The 20,067-nt window shown below is 33.7% G+C and overlaps 4 protein-coding genes across 4 annotated transcripts; all 4 read right to left on the reverse strand.

Moving 5' to 3' along the window:
• Nucleotides 1-954: 954 nt before the first annotated feature.
• Nucleotides 955-4,816, reverse strand: LOC101258526 (uncharacterized). Its single transcript, XM_004251164.5, has one exon. The coding sequence runs from the start codon at nt 4,198-4,200 to the stop codon at nt 1,126-1,128; it is 3,075 nt and encodes a 1,024-aa protein (XP_004251212.2). The 5' UTR covers nt 4,201-4,816; the 3' UTR covers nt 955-1,125.
• Nucleotides 4,817-6,930: 2,114 nt separating this feature from the next.
• LOC101260996 (uncharacterized) lies at nt 6,931-7,437 on the reverse strand. Its single transcript, XM_004251387.2, has one exon. It carries the CDS (start codon nt 7,435-7,437, stop codon nt 6,931-6,933), a length of 507 nt encoding a protein of 168 aa, XP_004251435.2.
• Nucleotides 7,438-8,730: 1,293 nt separating this feature from the next.
• On the reverse strand, nt 8,731-12,379 carry LOC101258822 (succinate dehydrogenase subunit 6, mitochondrial). Its single transcript, XM_004251165.5, has 3 exons — nt 11,808-12,379; nt 9,680-9,782; nt 8,731-9,116 (listed from the first exon to the last, which is right to left on the reverse strand). The coding sequence occupies exons 1-3, from the start codon at nt 11,997-11,999 to the stop codon at nt 8,962-8,964; spliced, it is 450 nt and encodes a 149-aa protein (XP_004251213.1). The 5' UTR covers nt 12,000-12,379; the 3' UTR covers nt 8,731-8,961.
• Nucleotides 12,380-12,463: 84 nt separating this feature from the next.
• Nucleotides 12,464-16,982, reverse strand: LOC101259120 (protein STRICTOSIDINE SYNTHASE-LIKE 3). The gene is made up of 4 exons (XM_004251166.5): nt 16,410-16,982; nt 15,004-15,279; nt 13,763-13,930; nt 12,464-13,130 (listed from the first exon to the last, which is right to left on the reverse strand). The coding sequence occupies exons 1-4, from the start codon at nt 16,793-16,795 to the stop codon at nt 12,728-12,730; spliced, it is 1,233 nt and encodes a 410-aa protein (XP_004251214.2). The 5' UTR covers nt 16,796-16,982; the 3' UTR covers nt 12,464-12,727.
• Between the last annotated feature and the right edge of the window lie 3,085 nt (nt 16,983-20,067).

The following is a 20,067-nucleotide window of genomic DNA, read 5'->3' on the forward strand; positions in this document are numbered from 1 at the left end:
TAATAACAGTAATTAAAAAAAAAGACATATTTTTTAGGGAAATTTACATAAATATACTATAATATTACTATTACTAAATAATAAATTGTTTTATTGCATATTTTATTTTTGATTTAATTTAGGGGTTAAGTGAAATTTGAGAATTTTGACCTATAACATATTTTCTCGGAAATTTACATAAATATACTATAATAAAAAAAAATATTTATTATTTATAGCAATAACATTTTTTTCACTTATCACTTTTAATTCATTTATAATACAAGTTTAATATATATTACAAAGAATAATTTATTATTCACATATAATACAAGTTTTAATGATGGATAATGCATTTATCGCACATTTTAATACACTTATAATACAATGTGATAATTTTTTACCAAACAAACATAAGATATTTCAAAAACAATTATGATTCAAATATATTGCGTACATAATTCACTTTTAATATATATTACAGAATTTATTACAATATTGCTATAAATTGTAATAAACAAAAAAATATCACTAAAATCAGTAATTATTTTTAAAAATATAATTTTTCCTTTTTTTTTTATGTAACAAACGTGTAAAAATCATTTCTCTTTTGATAATAATTGACAATAATACAATGTTCTAACCAATAAATTCCAGTGGGCAAAAGGAATTAATTAAGTGTATACTCATTTCTCTCTTTTATTATGAAAAAATTGACATAAAGTCCAAACATCAGAAATAATTTTCCCCTTTTATTCAGTGGGCAAGTGGAATTATGATAATGTTTGAAATCATATATCAAGCTTATCTAAAACCAATCAATATTTTCTAACATTCAAAAAAAAAAAAATCGATTAATTCAGATTCACGTTATTCAAAAGCTAAGGTCCTCTATTTCCAAGACCGGAACACAGTCTGAAACTTCTGATTAAAAATAAAAGAGTACTTACGGAAAACTTCAAAGGCACAAAAGCATTAGATAAAAACTATGATATATTGCATCCAAAAAAAACAACTGCTTTGCAAAGAACTCCAGTGTCATTACAGTATTCTATGCTAACAAAACTTTGCTTCTAATGAATAACAGTATAAAGCTAATGTATACTGAGATAAACTGTTTACACAAACCAAACATGCATTGAACTTCTACACCTTGCGAGCCAACGTCCTCTGCTTAGTCGCGAATTGTACTACTTTTTCCTCTACTGGAAGACCTTTCTTTCGTCTCACAGAATCCATGAGTTTTCTTGCTATACTCTGTGGCACACTAGCACCATCTCCGAATTCTTCTTTCTCCTCCTCGGTTCTAGGAACAAAGAAAGGATCCTCTGGAAGGGCTTCCCAGTGGCTGAGGACGAGTAGTGCACTTGCAGCTCCAGAAGTCTTTCTCCTCAACTCATCGGAGAATCCAAAGCTTTCTGCAACAGGTACATAAGCGTGTACAGTGAACAAGGAAGAACCTTCCTGCATTTCTTCGTTTACCACATGAGCACGCCTACGATTAAGAACTGTGTAAGTGTTGCCCAACTGGTCGTGTGGGGTGTTCAGCTCACAGAAGTACATGGCTTCAACAACTCGAGGTTTACTCTGGAGAACAGCAGCCCTGCAGGCATCCTTAACAACAGTCATCACCTGTCCAGGTAAGAGCCCATATTGTTCAGGCTGTGGAATAGGGCCGGTCTCACTATCATTTGGTTGCGTAGCTAATGGAGATATGGAAGCTTCAATAACAAATGCCAAACCCCACATTGGCTCATCACATAAAGGGCCAGATGCTGTAGCTAACTGAAATCCAGATAATATACTGCTTTCAAGATTCTCAGCTTCTCGTAAAAGGGTCGGATCCAAACTGGTTGATGATTCTGGTGATGCGCTGCTATCATCATTGTCATCCGTAAAGCCCAATTTTTTCGATACATAAGGGGAACCCTTTATAAGAATAGAAACATCGGCGCTCTTTCCTTTCACATCCGGAATGAGGAGAATGTTGGGACCGACCTGTCTAGGCCCTAAAGCCCAGATCCTTTTTAAGAATTTTTGCCATGTTTTCTTACATTTATCAATCCTATCCTTTTCTGTATCAGCAAATCCAGTAGAAAAGTCGCTCTCCACAGCATCTATTAGGCGTTTCTTAAATGCTTCAATTGGATTCTCATCTTCTACAACGTTACCTCTGAGAGTTTCCGAGCTTCTACAAGCCTGTAGAGATTTACCTCCAATGATGTCTTCAAGCAACTCAGAACTTTCATCAAGCAGCTTTGTCAATGCAGTTGGAAGCTTCATAACACGCACACGAACAACACATCTTCCGTTTGGAGTTTCTTTCTCCAAATAATCAGAGCTGCGGCTCAATAGCTTCAAATTTTCTAAGGGATTAGCGCTATCTCCTTCGATGGTCTCTTTGAAAGATACAAGGGGCGCAGAGACTTCCAAGTTTATCTTAGCAAATCTCTCCTTTAAATCTTTAATGCATCTCTCCAGGTGCACCTCACCTGCTGCAGCAAGAACATGTTCGCCCCTAGCAGAAATAGAAACCTCAACAAAAGGATCCGCTCTGTTTAGAAGCCTCAAACCTTTAATAAGTGCACCCATGTCAGCAGGATCAGAAGGTTCAATTGCAACTTTAAGCATTGGTGATACTTGGAAAGTCATACTTGATAAAGGCCAACAATTCAACGTAGATGAAAGAGTCGCACTCTTCAATATATGCTGGGCAAGCCCTCGGATAGCTATTACATTACCCGCCTTGGCTGATGCCACTGGTTTCAACCCTTGACCCATCATCAAATATAAAGACTGCAACTCAGCTTCTTGCACATGCTTCTGCATTGATTCTTCCTTCAGTGGATCATACAATGCTGTAAGCACGAAAACTTTCTGTCCTGCATGAAGAACCCCACTAAAGATCCTGGCAAATGCAAGAAAACATTCATCAGAGTCACCATTTCCGCTGTCATCCATAATCTCTCCACGCGGAAGCATTTTTGATGGAATAGCAAACATCTTAGAAACAAAAACAACACAAGGTGCATCAGGGCTGGAATCACAGGACTCCACAGATTTCCTGACAAGTTCGGCTTCAGAAAGCACATCAGGGTTCGCGCCCATATCTAAGAGTGTTCTCTTTGGAAGCAGCCGAGATATACGGAAAGACTGAGCAGATACAGGATCAGGCATGTGTTTGACAGCCATAGACAATATGGTATCGGACAATGGAAGCCAACGACTCATAACAGATTGAAGCACAAATTTAGGATCCTTATTTTGAAGTTCACGAGGAGGTATAGACAAATTAAAAGACTTTATAACTTTCTCAAGCATCCCCCTATCTCCATCTTCTTCCACAGCAGCTTGATAAACTTGCCAAAGTGGCTCAAGAACAAATTGCACAAACATGGGCCTAGCTTTACTTCCACTACTAATTCCCTTTTTACCTACAATCATCTTAGTCTTGGCGTTATAATACCGAGGTCCCCATAATGCCTTCTGCATGGCAGCCGAACTTGCACCCAGTTTCGAAGCATAAAACTCAGCAAAATCACTAATACTAAAGCCCCATCCATCTAGTGCACATACAAACGCGACATTCCCCTTCTGGGGTTGGAAAGTATCCTCTTCATCCTCCTCTAACAACTCAAGATCTGGATTTTCATCCTCCACTAGTCCAGCCGGAGCAGAGAGCAGAGAATCAACATCCGACAAATACTTTTCAGACTTGTAAGCACTCACTATACTATTAACCTCATGAACAATCCTCTGCAACCTAGTATACGCCTCAAGCGGAGTCAATCTCAATTCAACAATCAACCTATCAATCTTATTCAAAACCAAACACGGGGTAAGTTTCTCAATCCACGCCTGACGCAGAACTGCATGAGTCTGAATGTGAACACCTTCTACAGCATCCACTAATACCAACGCGCCATCACTCAAACGAGCTGCAGTTGAAACTTCACTACAGAAATCCATATGACCAGGAGAATCTATAAGATTAATCGAATGTTCCTTATATTTAAGACCTATAGAAGAACTCTTCATAGTAATCGCCCTCCTCTGTTCCTCATCTAAATAATCCATAAATCTAAGCTTACCCGCTTGCTTCGGATGGAGTACACCACCACCAGATGAAGCAATCAAATGGTCAGCCAACGTCGTCTTCCCATGATCAACATGAGCAAGTATACATATATTCCTAATCTTCTCACCCTCAAAATCCCCCATTTTTATCACCTAAATAGGTCTAAAAATTACAACTTTAACTAATAAAAAACACTTTACAAATCACAACACTGTTTCCCTAACTTCTCAACAACCCTAATTTACAAAATTTCCAAGAAATCCAAAAAAAAATATACAAAATCAAAACTTTATATCGAGAAACGCAATTTGCTTAAATTTAAACAAATTAAGCAAAGAATTAACTCACCGAGACAAACCCAATTGGTGAAAAAAGCGACAATCTGAAGAAAAAGGATGGGATTTTCTATCGGATTGGAGAAAATTGAATTAGAGATGATTATTATATACTATCGAAAAAGCAAAAAAATCAATAAAATCTGGGTTTTTGGTGTCGGCTAGGATGATAAATGGAAGAAAATTAGGGTTTTTAGTTTTTATATTTATCGAAGAAGAAGAAGAATATACAATTAAATTTAACAAAAATCGATTATGTGAACTCCGAATACTAAATGAAAAAAAAAAACTAACAAAACCATTACTAAACCGATATTAATTTGGATTGATTGAAAAAAAAAATTCAAACTCGATCTTTTATTTAGAGTTGATATATTATGTTTCGAGAGTAGTTCATATATATTCGAAACTTTATACAAATGACTTGTATATGTCATTTTTCATTAACTTTTTCTTTAATCGAAGTGAAAAAGATATTTTTAATTATTTTTCAAAAAAATATAATCCCATCTCATACATTTTTATTTTTTTGACTTTTTTCTTTTGGTTTAAGTGACTGAATTGAATAGTTTATTTTGACGATCAAATTTATTTATGTTTTACTAATTTTCTTGTAAAGTTTATTATAAATGACATAATGATATGTTTCACTAATAATGCAGTCGAAAAAAATAGTTTTAAATTATAATATAGCTACAAAAAAATTGAAAAGTAATTTTTTTTTCTTTACACTAAGGAATGAAAGGAAAAAAATAAAAATAATGAAAACCAATTTATATATGAATAGAATTAAAGTATACTTTGAACTTTGCTAGAAGAATCATATATACACACATAACAAAATTCACTTCTATCAATTCTGATTAGTTAAGCAAATTTACTTCTACGTATTATATAAACTTTATTACGTATTTTAATCATTATTTTTCGTTAAATTAATATTAAATATATTGTTCAAACTCTTAAAAATATAAATGATGCATGTTAGATTTTTTCAAATATGATACATTTTTAGAAAATTCAAAACGAATGTAGAATATTCTTTTCATGATAGACCTCTTCACAATTTGTCAAACACCTCATTTGGTCAATTTGGAATCGATTATCTAAATTTTTATCATTTTATTTCGATTCAATTTAGATTAGTCTTATTCTACTTAAAGATGTCATTATTGAGTTATCGTACTAAAATCAAAATTTTCAATATTTTAATTTTGATATTCCTATATTTAATATGCAGTTTCAAAAATCTTCAGTATTTGACATTGATTTAGAATTTCAAAATCGTTTGAGTTTTTACTGTTATTATAGTCAATTCTTTCTTCATAATTATTATCAAACCATACCTTATTAATTGAAGTTATTAAAATTATACTCACATTGAACCATGAAAATTTATAATCCCGACATTTAATAATTCAGTTTAAAAATTCTAACATGTCTCTATCAATTTTATTGATATAAAAATCGAAGACCGAACTAAAAAGAATCCTTACAAATATTAGACTAGTATACCAAATATAGTCGATAGAGTTTTGAATTTTACATTTTCTAACTCTTTTAGTTATGGAATCACTTTTTCTTTTGTCCTTTTTTTTTATTCCGATAAGTATTGTCTCATCAAATATTCTCAAACACATGGGAATTTAATGGTATTTAGTAAACATAAAAATAATAATTTTGAAAAAAAAAATTAACATTAACTTTATTTTATATTTATTCCACTACATTCCCATAAATAAAATAGAATTACTATTTCATATACAATAATTACGTTTAAAAAAATCACAAATAAAATTTTCTTATTTATCTTAACATACCTAAAAACGTCATATATTGTTCAAAATATATAGGTATAACTTAGAGATAACTTTAATTTTGCTGATGCAAAATGGTATCTGACATATTGTAACAAATTCATCGTACCTTCTGTTGTTTGTTATGATTTTTCAATTTAAATTTAAATTAATATAAATTAATTAATAAAAATTAATTAAATTAACTTTTTTTAAAAAAATAATATAATAACTAAAAAGACGAAAATAGTAATAATCAAATGAAAAAAGCTTGTATTTATACAAAATAAAGATCACATATAAACTTTTTGAGTCTCTTACAAAATGCTGTATAAATTATATAGGTAAACTATATAATTATAAATCTTTAATAGCAAAAAGATATATCGAATTTAACAATTTATTAAAAATAATTTTTAATTTTTATAAGGTAAAAATAAAATTTTACGCAGCGGAATTAATATGCGTAATTCAGTTGAATTATGCCTTTATTTGATTTTCAGTTGATGATACTGACTTTTTTTTTCTCATCAGTCCTTGAATTAGTTGATATTTCCATTTCAGGCCGTTTCCGGTGAACCTCCGTCATGAACATCGCCGTCGTCGGGAAATTCTTGTTGTTGTTGTTGTTTCGTTTGAGATGAGCTACTGCAATCCAAATCTCCATTTCCGATGATCCTCGCCGTCGCCGGTTACATTGGAACAATCCTTATCGATGTAGATATAGTAATCACCGGGAGAATCATTGATGTTGCTGTTGTTGTTCTTCTTCTAATTCCTTTTGAGATGAGCTCCTTCCAAATCCAGCGCCATCGTAAAATCGGTGCCACATCTCCGTTTCAAATTCGGCTGTTTCCGATGATCCTCTGTTCACGTTACCGCCGCCATTGAAATAATCCTTATCATCGTCGGTGTAGTAAACACCAGGAGAATTATTAGTGCTGTTTTTCTTCTTCAAAACCTTCTTCTGCTTCTTACTCCTCCATGCTTTCCGGCAAAGTCCCGTCGGAACTTTATACAGAGCAAGTAGGAGAAAGTGCAGCACCGTGCACGGACAACAACAACATACCATCGCACACTCCGCCGCCGTCCCTCCCGCCACTTCTCCTATCCTTTTATGCTGATTTCCGCCTCCGCCTCGTTTCTCATCCTCCCTCGTCGTAATCGTCGTAATCGCCGTCGTCGTTCTCGATAGTTCTTTTCTCTCATTTACCGCCGATGACTCCACCACGATATTCTGCCCAGTCATCGCCGTTAAATTCCGACGAATCACATACAAAAAAATCGCCGGCCGATCATTACCAAATTCACACTAAAAATGCTCTTCGTAAACAAGTGGGAGAGAAATTGGTATACTTACAAATGAAATTTTTTATTTTTTATTTTATTTTTTTGAGATTATATGAATTTTAAATACTACTACTAATTTTTATGGTGAATATAAAATATAATAATTGCTTACTGTATTTATTTTTTTTATTTTATTGGCTGAATATTTTTTGAAATTTGGATATTTCTTAATTTTGAAATTGGATTATTGTAATTATTACTAATTAGAATATATTTCTTAAAAATTGACTATTTAAAGAGCAGAGAAAAAAAAACAAAGAAATGATGAGTGAATTGTAATATTGTTAATAAAAAAGAATAAATACATTTTTTTAAAAAGCATTGTAATATTATTTATTTATTATTATTATTAGAAAAAAATTTAATTGGTCATTATCTTTACCTACTTATTTATTGTTTATTAAAGAACATTTTAGAATCATTTATTGTCCTAGTGTTAAGCAGCATTTTAATTTAATTGACATAGGAAGAGGTTCAAAATAGAGTTAAATGATAAAAAGAAAACAAAATATCTTATACTATTACTTTTTTTACGAGTTTTATATGTTAATTTTTACGAGTTTCATATCTCAAGTCTTCAACTTATCTATATTATCATTTTTTTTACGAGTTTCGTATATTAACTGTCACTCTCTCTAAACTAAAACACACCTCAAAACTGAATATGCGTGATGCATGCATGCCTATGGTACCGATTGTAAATAAATATTTGACCAACTCAATATCGAGACATCAACGTATATTTGATAAAACGAAATAATATTTAAAATAGGTAAAGAAAATAAATGATAATTAAAAATATAAAACTCGAAATAGCAAGTAGACTAGATATTTTATTATTAAATATTGTGTAATTGATGCTTCCTTTGGAACCTCTAATATATATATATATCTATTCGTAGTTGGTTTGATTTATAAATTTAAAAATTCGACACAAATAATTTAATTTGATATTTAAAAAATTTGAATCAACTGGATCATATATATTCCTATACTAAAGTCTTTATAACTTTTGTAACTATAAATTAAAGACATTCTTCTTATTATCATACCAAGCCGCTACATGCATGCCATGTGTTTAAGTTTTTTATTCCTGTTACTTCATTAAATCACATAATAATGAAAATTGTATTGGTTTAGTGTAAACACTCTGTGCGGGTAAGTTTTTTCCGAAGGACCAATGACTTGCATCTTTAAACTTCAAAGCCATAAATTGCACTTCATTATAGCCATTTTGTAGGCAAACAAACATCAAAATCTCATAGTCAAAAGCACAACCTAGAGCACAAAAATTTCAATTCACCAGATACAAGTTGAACACTGTCAACAAATTTTTATTGCCGATAACAAAATGACTGTGTTATCGCGCTAACGAGCAAATCCAGAGTTTTGTTTCTTCAAATCTCGTACAGGAAGGAGAAAATTAAGACTGTCGTTCGACTTTGTTCTGCCACCATTCCATGAACTTCACCTGTGAAGCCATTGTATCCATCCTGTATAGCTGCAGCCGGTGGTTGGCGACTTCCTGTCCGAATGTCCAGCCAAAGACAGCTCCAGCTCCAAGGGACAATGCAGTACCTATGACATTAAGCAACTAAATGTTAAAGGCTTCTGCCAGATTCTTGATTCTTAGGAAAAGATTAACTTGTTGTACCCCTTTCTCTCGTTGCCATTCCAAAACTATATTCGGGAAAATAACTCAACAGACGTTTTCATGCATGGTTAATTGGGAAGTCGCTCTACCTCCAAAGTGAGGGTAAGGACTGCGAATACTTTACCCTCCCCATACCTCACTTTGTGACTACACTATGTATGTTGTTGGTTAATTGAATCAAGCAAAGATGACACTCAGTGAAATTGATCAAAATACAACATTTTTAAAATCCTAATGAATGAACTAGTAGACAGTCGATTCTGATCATGAGGTATAGATGTATATATATAAAACAATAAGGGATGTCAAATCTTCACGAGTATGAATCAACATGGACATAGATGAGAGAGGAAACCAATTAATAAAGCAAGAGTGGACATTGCAACATTATAAGAACCTATGCCTAGAGCTTTGGGCTCTCAGTTGTAGTAGCATTCTCGTGGTTTAAATTGGAGGGAGGGGAGTCGTTGTCAAAAACCTAACATACCATGCAGACTCCTTGAGTACTTCCATGTAACTCCTGCAGTTGAAACAGCTCCAAGTAGGCCTCCTACAGCACCAAACTTAGCTGCTTCCCTAGCAGTCTTCAGCTGGAAAGAATAGTATCAAAAAGCTCATGAGCCTCCACTAACGAAAAGGAAAAAATAGAGGAACATAATGGTTACACGGGATACTGAAAGGAAACAGCATCAGCAGGGCTCTAGGGACAGATTATAATAAAAGGAAAATAGAGCACATGTGCAACTTCTTAGCATTACAAAAGCAATATCACGAGTAAAATTAGGCATGTCCTTTTGTGCACTCAGGCAAATAGACAATCCGAGAGAAAAACAAGTAGATGTCCTCATTATGCCCAGATAAGTGATAGAGACCAGACTAGTTCAATAATCTTTCTAGAATTTAGCAAACCAAATAGATGGTAAAAGTGAAGACATTGCACCATTAACTCCAAACATAGACTTTGGAAAGACAATCCCTCTTCCATGTTGCCTTCCACATTTCTTTTTGCCCCTTGCAAGGGAGAGCTTTCTCCAATTAAGAAAGATAAGGTTTGGATAAAGCATAAAGCCATTTTTTAATAAAGTGAATAAAGCATGTAGCCTTCCCACTGCAACCATTTTATATACACACTCGGGATCGATATGTGAAGCACAATCGCAGGATGTACTAATATTTTATACAGTGCCTTCATGTATTACAAGGTTCCTCCAACAATTCATTCCCAACAAACTCCTTCTCCTTGATTAAAAAGAATTCCATAAAACTTCAGGCTATTGGAATCAGCTTTAAAGAGCACAAAACACAGAAATCAAGAGCCAAAAGATACAAAGCAACAAATGGCTAAACATACGGATAGCTTAGATCCCAAAGCAATATGAAGGATTATAATTGACCACCATGGCACGGTAGAGGCAATATCCTAAACCAGTAGGTAACCGGAACACAAGAAAGCAAAGTTCACACAGTAAATTTGGCAGAAATTGTGAAGCAACAGAGCCAAGTTAATCATCATGTAACTAATCGATTCAAGAACAGTCAGGATAAAGTTAATCATAGGAAAACGCATTTCAAAGATTCAAGAAACACGTATTAAGTTCAAACTTAGACAGAACGTATAAGTCGCAATTCTAGAGAATGAAAAAGAAATAATTTTGTTACTCAAGCAATTAAAGGAAATCCAATTAAACACCAAAGACCCCAACATTGCCAAAATCAAACAAGCAGCCAATAGTAATGGAGGCACTCTATGCATAACAACATCCTAAAGCAAGTTCTCCTCGTCGAACGATATTACAGCCCTAAGTTTCTGTCCTAAAATTTTGCTAAGCAATAAAAGAGCTCAAAGGGACAATGACTACAGAACTCCATTTTCTCCAAAACTTACCCGCCCCAAGAATAAGATGTTAAAACAATAGCAAACAGACATAGACAGAGAATAATATTGCCACATACCCAAGAAACGAGCACGACGCATTGACTCAATCCAAAACCAAAGAGCATCTCCAATCTAAAAGCTAAAAGGGCATAACAACAGAAACAAATGGATAAAGAAACAGTTAAATCAATGAAAACACAGGTACGGGAAACCCCAGATAACTGTAAATGCACATACAATTTAGAAAAAAACAGAGAACAATCGGAAATGAAAGAACTTCCTAAACCAAAAACAATGAACTCCTCAACATCAGCTTCAACACACATACAGAGAAAATCTCAAAAAATGTACACACACAGAAAAGAACCAGATAAGGGAAACACCCAAATAACTGTAAATGCACATAAACTATTCAGCAAAAAGATAGAACAAATCAGAAATGAAAGCATACAATTGGTCCATAAACTGGGTCAGAAAGCAATAAACTCCTCAACATCAAATCAAAATCACCACACACATAGCTAAAAGGGCATAAAGATATAAGCGTACAGATCAAAACAACAGCTAAATCAATGAAAACTCAGATAGGAAAACACCCAAACAACTGTAAATGCACATAAAAACCATACAGATCAAACCAATAGCCAAATCAATGAAAACCCAAATAGGAAAAACACCCAAATAACATAAATATTAAGAAAAAAGATATCTTTATCCCAAATTGGATATGAATGCATACTGTTGGTCCATGAACTGGCTCAGAAGCAATGAACTCCTCCACATCAGCTTCAGACCACGACGGTAATGGCTTATCGCGTTTGATGAACCTTGAATAGTTATCCAAAAAGGAGAATCTCTCACCCCAGAACTCCTTGTAACCTTCCCAGTGTCTCCTTAAGAAAGACTTGGATACAGAGTCTTCTTCAGCCATGGCTTTAGTTGTTCTTTTGGCCTAATTGTTAAATCCTTCCTTTATAAAAACTCATATAAGCTTTTTTTTTTTTTTTTTTACGAGTTTGACTAAATCTAAATTTGCGTCGATAAGTCTTAAAAATAAAAATTATAGTGTAAATGCACAATCAAAAATTATAGTGTAAATGCACAATCAACAAGTCTAACGAGATTGATAAGTATATTATATAATTTTAAATCGAATTCGATTTATCTATAGAAAAAAAAAAATTATCATCAAAGTGATATGCTGATTAAGTTGCTTGCGAATTGTCTATTTGAACTACATGTGACTTGTTTAAGCTCTACTTGTAAGTTGTGTATTTGAGTTTGTGAATATATTTTTAAGAATTAAAATTCGTTAAAAAGTGTTTTAACAATATACTTAAGTCATGTAATAGTGATTTACATAAAAACTTGAGTACGCTTCTATTAAAATGAGTCTTTTTCAAACAACTCTGAATTAAATGAATCTATTGATGTTATAGCGATATATATATCGTGTTTCATTTTTCATCTCTGAATTATCAAACACTTCTTTAAATGATGACTTAGCTTACAAACAAGTTCTGTGTACGCCACTATCAAACCTTTATTTAAATAAATACTACAAACAACTCTTTGAAGTAAAATGAGTTATTTTCCAATGGAGAAGTAATTGATGATGAGCCAAAGCCAAAGTAAAAGCAAAAGCAAAAGCTCAAGAGTTCATTCTAGCTGATAAACTGAAATGAAAGACATGAGAACACTTCCCATCCAAAGCTTCCCATCCCTCTCCTCTACCTCGCTGACAGCTCTAACGACTTTCCCTTGTCGATCTTCCAATATCTGCAACAGCTTGCCCTCGGGGCTGTACTTCACGACAACTGCAGTGAACCTGCCACCAATGTGAATGAGGTATTGGAGCTTTGCAGAGATGGGAAGCTTCAGCAAGAATTGACGGAGTCGAGGGTATATGCCATTTATGTAACTGTAGATGGTACGACGACAGTGGATTGCTACCCAAAACTCATTTCTTTCATTTGCTCGTACGTTGTCTGGATATCCCGGGAGGATTGCTATTACCTCTGATGTACCGGCTTTCTCACCTTTCAGCCAGTACTTTCGTAACCTATAACAAAGCAAAATGTTTCATTTATCAATACTAGTAAGCAATAACATCACAGGAACTATCCAACTGAATGTGCACTTTAACGGTTTTAAGGCAATTCGACAAAAAGGAGATGCTTTACAACAACATAACCAGTGTAAAGTATACGCACACCCTACCCCTATCTTGGTAGGTAGAGAGGTAGTTCCCGATAGACCCTCAGGGCTCAAGGGAAGGCATTTCAAAGCAGTGAGGAATAAAGGAGATGTTTTAAGAAAAAAAATGGAGAAATGAATACAGATATCGCATAACATGTATTATAAAAGCTGAAACTCCGTAATGATTCTACGTCTATCATTGTTCCATACTGTGCATAGTATTTGTGTCTGTATCTCTGGTGTAGATTGTAATGCACATGGACATATATAGACAATTGTAACAGTGCATAAAACCAGGGTCGAATTTCAAGTTATTGTAGGCACTTTTTGCATTATCAATACAATTTCGTACCACACACCTTACCTCTACGTTGAGAGGTAGAGAGGTTGTTTCTGATAGACACTCGACTCAAGGAAAAGCATATCAAAGCAGAGTGATAAATGACTGGATCATAATACTATAAACATCCTGATTGCAAAAGGCAAGTACGGTACCTGCCCTTGGAACCTTCGCAAAATATAAAGAAGGAACCATCCTTGCTTAGTGACAGACCATTTGGAAATTGAAGGTTGCGAATAAGAATAGTGGTTTCTTTCGTCCTAGGATTGTATTTGAGAACCTTCCCACTATCTTCTGCTGAGAAAACCAGCTGTATAAAATTCCTGAAAAGGAAGCAGTGTGAGAATGAAGCACAACAAATTCTCTATTGAAGATGATCTAGTAAAAATTGCAATCGACTTTAAAGATTACACAGAATCTTGGAGCCTAAATGAAGACGATTCAGATATCATACCAAATGAACCCCAAGTGTTGACGCAAACTTAGCTAAGAATAATATATAATGATAAACAAAGAATCCATAAAGATGTTACAACTAGTGGAGATTAAGGCTTAGTCATTCTTAGGCTTACATTAGAATTGTTTTTTTTAGTCTCTTTAACTTTATAAAACTGCTAATTTCCCTTTAAAAACAAGATTACTAGTATTGGAAGGAAATGACCTCGAATAAAGCAGAATATATACATCTGTCTTTGTAGAAAATCCATATACTCAACCTAAATAGTTTAGGATTAAGGTTTTGTTGATTTTGATAAGAAGTATTTCTTTTGTCGTCCATTTTTTGGCACTACGAAGAACATAATACCAAGACTCAAAGGTAAGTTTTATGAAGTGGTTGTTAGACCAACTATGTTGTACGGGGTTGAGTGTTCGCCATTCAAGAACTCTCACGTCTAGCAAATGAAAGTAGCGGAAATGAGGATGCTTACGTGGATCTGTGTGCATACTAGGAGAGACAAAATTAGGAAGGAGGATATATGGGCAAGGTGGGTATGGCCTTAGGGGTGACAAGATGTGGGAAGCAAGGCTAGATGGTTTCGAGCAAGTAATAAGAGGAGCACAGGCACCCCGGTGAGGAGGTGTGAAAGGATGGTGATGATAGGCCTAAGGAGAAGTAGACGTAGACAGTGGAAGAATTGGGAGAGGTGGTTAGACAAGACAACGCACCTTTAATTTACCGAGGACATGAACTAGACAGGAGAGTCGAATCACTCTGCTAATAGAAAGCAATTGTTCAGGGTCCAGTTATGATATGTAACTATAACCTACAAGTACACCAGTTTAACAAAACTCATTTTCCAGATCACATCATGATCGAATCGCAATCTTTAATTTATACCAATCAACGTGTTAAGAAATCTGGAGCACTAAAAGAAATGGCACATTCATAATCTACCTGCGTTGGTACTTTGTGCTGCTATCCGTAAAATAAACATTCCCTTCATCATCAACATCCAAGTCATTTGCAAATCCTATAGGTACCCCCTCAGCCTCAGTTGTCAAAGATTCTGCTAATCCACCTTTAGGGCCTACCTTCATTAACCCCAAATATGCATCGGCAATATATAAGTCACCTGTTCTTTTGTCAAATCGTAACCCCAAAGGCCTACCACAGATGTGCTCGTACTTCCTATAGCTCAACGCTGACGGTTTTGGATCACACAAGCCTGACCTAAAAATTCAGAAAACAGAAAATAGACTTGAAATCTAAATCATAATTAGGGGGATAACAGTCTGAAAAACATGTAATCTAGTTTATACATCACAATTAAATAAAATTTCTGACAATATGCAAAGCAAGTTGAAATTTGGGCCGTAAAGGATTCGATCGTGGAGCAGAAACGTTATACTTCAACATGAATAATAGTATTTAATAAAAAATGATAACAAACATTTCAGATTATGGAAATATATCGTCCAATTATAAGTAATAACGAAACAAAGTTCACAAGTAAAGTAATGAAAAACAAAATAAGTACTGCGAGCAGGACGTTATCATCTTCAACCTTTTAACATTCTTATTGATAATGATACTCCACAAGACCACAACAGTCCTAAAGGCTTAACAATAAAGAAGGAAACACGTTTATGTGACGGTGTCACTTTTCTTCCTAAAGCAGTATACTGAATTTTAGTAGAGTAAAGACAATTGTTGAAATGTGCTTCAATCTTGTACCTTCTTTAACCCCGTTCTCACTGACATCATGGTCCACATTTGACTGTTTAAGTCAATTAATCAGGTAGAAATAGGTAAGAACATTAACTAGTAATGCAATTTCCCGAAGATGACGATTGAATTCTACACTGGTCAGACAGGTTTTAGCAATTGAACCACATGATTAGAGCTAACATAGTATTGCTGCCACGATTAGCACGTGTTTCCAACTGTTCTAGTAGCCCATCAATCTTGAATAATAACATTTTAAACATTAGAGATGCCTTAATAACATGTAGCATTATAACAACATTGCATCGCGCGCTAAGTGAGGTGAAGAGCTTAACATGTTTTGCGCCTCACTTCAGGGCTTAAGCCACCTTTGACTACACCTCTTTTTTTTTACAAGATCATTATAATGAGAACACAACACAACCAAATAGGAAAGTCCAGTGCACTAAAGCTCCCGCTATGTTGCAGAGTTCGCTAAACCACAAGGGTCAATTGTACGCAGCCTTACACTACATTTCTGCAAGAGACTATTTCTACTGCTCAAAAACATAATAAATAGGCATAATCACAACAAACAAGAAATTTGAACCAAGAACCATAACCTAAAGAGGAAAAGGGGGAAAATAAAAACTCACCTATTAGCTGAAGTATAAGCAAAATCATTCCATTTTTCACCATCCCAAAACACAACTCTTCCATCAGCTATCCCTGTATAAGGTCCTCTACCCTGAGGATCAAAAACAATACTTTCTGGCCCCTGAATTTGATCCAAGAACTTAACTTCAGATTTTTGAAGCAAATTTTGTGAATCTTTTTCAACTGGGATTTCAGACCAAGCTGGCATCTCAACCTTAAAAGACTCAAAATTTGGGAACTCAGAAATTGCACTATGCTTAAAAGGGTCCAACCCACAATACACTGCCAACACAAGGAACACACCACCAAATACTGAAACTGCTCTCATTTTCTTGATAAAAATTGAAACTTTATGATAATGGGGTTTGAGTAAAGGGAAAATCATGAAATGGGGTTGAAAATTTTGGAATTATAGTATACCCCAAAAGGAAGAATTGTGAAAGAATGTTGGCTATCTAACAAGGTACAATGAAAAATTTTCTTGAAAAAATAATAGAGTGGTGTACTATTAGCTGAGCTAACTACCCACTCCTCAGCTGCCACTCTCCTAAAATTGAAATGTGGAGTTAAAGGGAGACAGCACCTTGTATGATAGTGTGGGGTATAGGGTAAGGGTAGTGGGACCCATCAACACATTGACTATGATATACACTTACCAGTTAAATTTTATTTTCACGAAGTGAGTTCAAGATATAAAAAAAATAAACTTATGTTTATTTATCGAAAACTTGATGTCAAGTAGCATCAGGGATCAGAACAAGGGTTGGTTGGAAAATTTGAACCATCTTCACCATTCGGTCAAGGATCACATTTGTGTTAGCAGGGTCAAAAGTTAATATATACGTACGAAATTTTAAAGACTAAATAAATATACATACATATACGGTATTATTTTTCAACGAAGTGGGTTCATATGAACCCAGTTAAACCGTTGTAGGTCGGCCCCTGCATGCAATACTATATCGTGAGATGAAATCGACATTTGAACATGCGATTTCATGTTGATTCATAATATAAAATAATAATGAGTCATAATATGAAATCATGATTTCATATTATGATATCATATCATGATCTCACATTGCATGATTGGGCTCTATATAAGAATATAATGATAAAATTATCTATTTTTCGTAAAAAAATATAAAATTTAAAATGATAACATATAAATAAAGAGAATGAACGAAGGGTAATGAATGGTTTGGCCCATATAAGGCTATAGATGGATTATTAGGCCCAATCAGATTGTGGCTTGATTTGGGCCGGACTATTGAATTCGGGTTGATGAAATGTATCTCGTTTAAAATGATAAGAAATAGTCTTTAACGATCATTTGACAAAAGATTTTGGAAAAGAACACTCGTACCCAAAGAGAAAACTATTTACAGGCGGCTATTCCTTATTTCATTCCCCCCGTCTTTTATTACTAATTCACGTTTAATATTTGATACCATCGAAATATACATTTCCTTTTTTCATTTTACAACTTTATCAGTCAAACACTTTTATATAAATTATACATAATAATAATAATAATAATAACTATAGTATAAAGTGTTTTTCCTTTATTGAGCATTATTTTATGCACCAAATGAATAAATTGATATCAAACATCAAAAGTATGAAATCAAAAAGAAAAAAGTGAGCTACAACTTTGGGCTCTTTGTCTTTGCAACTTAATTTTTGACATGACAGACTAATACTAACTATAAGATTTGACATATCAGATTCTGCAACCTTTAGTCACCTACTCACCTATTCTACTCTACTAGTCATAAATAAACATCAAATTGTTATTATAATCTGGAGGGTGGTTATCCACACCGATAATTCAGTATCGATTTTTTTAATGTCTTTTGAGTCGAATTTATCGCATAAGACTTGCCTAGTGCGGTTTCTTTGTGTGATTTGCAGGCGATTACACAGTGGGGAGTTCACCCATTAGGCATAGAGTACTCACCCAAAGAAAAGAGATTGTGACAAAGGTTGTAGTGATTGCAGGTTATCGTAAGTTTTCAAAAAAAAAAAAAAAATTGTTATCATGGAACTTGTGAAAATAATGATTGATATTCTTTCCTTTTTAATCAGAGATTTCATCTTTGAAAAGAATATTTTATCAGTTAGAAGATTAGATACACGTGATACATTACGTGAAACAATGTTATGTCGACGCTTTCTTTTCTTCTTAATCGGAGATTTTATGTTAAAACTTGCTATAAAGAACATTTTATTAGCTAGAAGATCAAAAACACATGACACATTACGTGAAGCGGTGTCATTTCGATACTTTCTTTCCTTCTTAATAAGAAATTTTATGTTTAAACTTACTATAAATTAAAGAATATTTTGTCAGCTAGAAGATCGGATATACATGACACATTATGTGAAGTGATATCATCTCGATAATGACTTTTATAGATTTTTTAATCATACATAAATAATATAAGTAAATGATATATTTGTAAAATAAATATAAAGGCATAATATGTATTTTTCATGGTACAATGCAAATTAGTTATATATGCTAAGTGTGTTTATTTTTTCAATTTTATATAAATTTACATTTTTAGTTGTATATACTCAAAATTAGAAAACAATTCAAAGTTCATTTTGTAAAACAAAAATAATACTAATAAATAGTTTAAAGGTATTTTGAAAAATAAAGTGCTCTGAAAAAAAATTAAAATCCTAATTACCACACCACTTAGGAAAATAATCTGTATATGACCATTGAACATTCAAATAATACTTTTTACTGCAAATTCAAATTACCTAAAAAAAAAAAAAGGCAAAATTTGTTTGAAGAAAAAAGAAATCAAAGAAAGGTAAAGTAAAAGTACGTAAAATATTATTTTTTTTCGTCTCAAAATAAATATTATTTTAAAAAATAAATTATCTCATAATAAATAACATCTTAAGAATTAAAAATAAAAAAGCAAAAGTATTCATTACCCCCCTGAACTTGAAGTTTTTTATTTGGTGTACACTTAAACTTTATTTTGTTTGAATTACCCCCACCCCCCACCCCTCGAACTTGTTTATTCATCCAACACGTGCATTTTTTTTGTTCACCTGGCGTAAAATTGAAATCACACTCTACTAGGCGCGTGAGGGAGTGATTTTTTGCCACGTCATAAAGCTACAACAGCAAATAAAAATATAAAATCTCTATTTTTTTTAATATTGACAGGCCGCAGACAACTTCACCGTTGTCGTCGTCATCATTATCGAAGCCCAAGGGCCAGTTCTTCGGGTAGCAGTATTTTGAAAATGGATAAGGATTCCGATTCAACTGATTGAGCAAGGTGAGAGGAGATGGAGTGTTTTGTGAGCTGGAAGAAACCGTGTCGTTTTGTAGCGGAAAGGAGGTTAGAGTGAAGTATTGATTTTGCATTGGAAAGAGAGATGAGAAGAGGAGATACGGTGGTTGGTGGTGGAGACTGATGGACACCGGGAAAGGAGTTGGAATACGATTTTTATTTTTTATCGTTTTAATTTATCTAGGTGACTATTATTTATTCAGGTGGAAATCCACATCATCACTATTTTTGCCAGCTGACGCGCGCGTGTAGTCACACTAGGAGCAACAGACAAAAAAATGTACGTGATAATGGAATAAACAAGTTTGAGGGATAATTAAAATAGAATATAGTTTAA

Source organism: Solanum lycopersicum, chromosome 11, assembly GCF_036512215.1.
Source record: "Solanum lycopersicum chromosome 11, SLM_r2.1".
Taxonomy (NCBI): Eukaryota; Viridiplantae; Streptophyta; class Magnoliopsida; order Solanales; family Solanaceae; genus Solanum; species Solanum lycopersicum.

Excerpts from the sequence above, each read along its gene's own strand:
- LOC101258526 (XM_004251164.5), bottom strand. The coding sequence starts at position 4,200 with ATGGGGGATTTTGAGGGTGAGAAGATTAGGAATATATGTATACTTGCT.
- LOC101258822 (XM_004251165.5), bottom strand. The coding sequence starts at position 11,999 with ATGGCTGAAGAAGACTCTGTATCCAAGTCTTTCTTAAGGAGACACTGG. Across the intron at positions 9,783-11,807 it reads AGCCAGTTCATGGACCAACA|CTGAAGACTGCTAGGGAAGC; the intron begins GTATGCATTCAT and ends TATTCTTTCCAG. Across the intron at positions 9,117-9,679 it reads GTACTCAAGGAGTCTGCATG|GTACTGCATTGTCCCTTGGA; the intron begins GTATGTTAGGTT and ends TTAATGTCATAG.
- LOC101259120 (XM_004251166.5), bottom strand. The coding sequence starts at position 16,795 with ATGATTTTCCCTTTACTCAAACCCCATTATCATAAAGTTTCAATTTTT. Across the intron at positions 13,931-15,003 it reads AGCACAAAGTACCAACGCAG|GAATTTTATACAGCTGGTTT; the intron begins GTAGATTATGAA and ends CTTCCTTTTCAG. Across the intron at positions 13,131-13,762 it reads TGCGAAGGTTCCAAGGGCAG|GTTACGAAAGTACTGGCTGA; the intron begins GTACCGTACTTG and ends GCTTTGTTATAG.
- LOC101260996 (XM_004251387.2), bottom strand. The coding sequence starts at position 7,437 with ATGACTGGGCAGAATATCGTGGTGGAGTCATCGGCGGTAAATGAGAGA.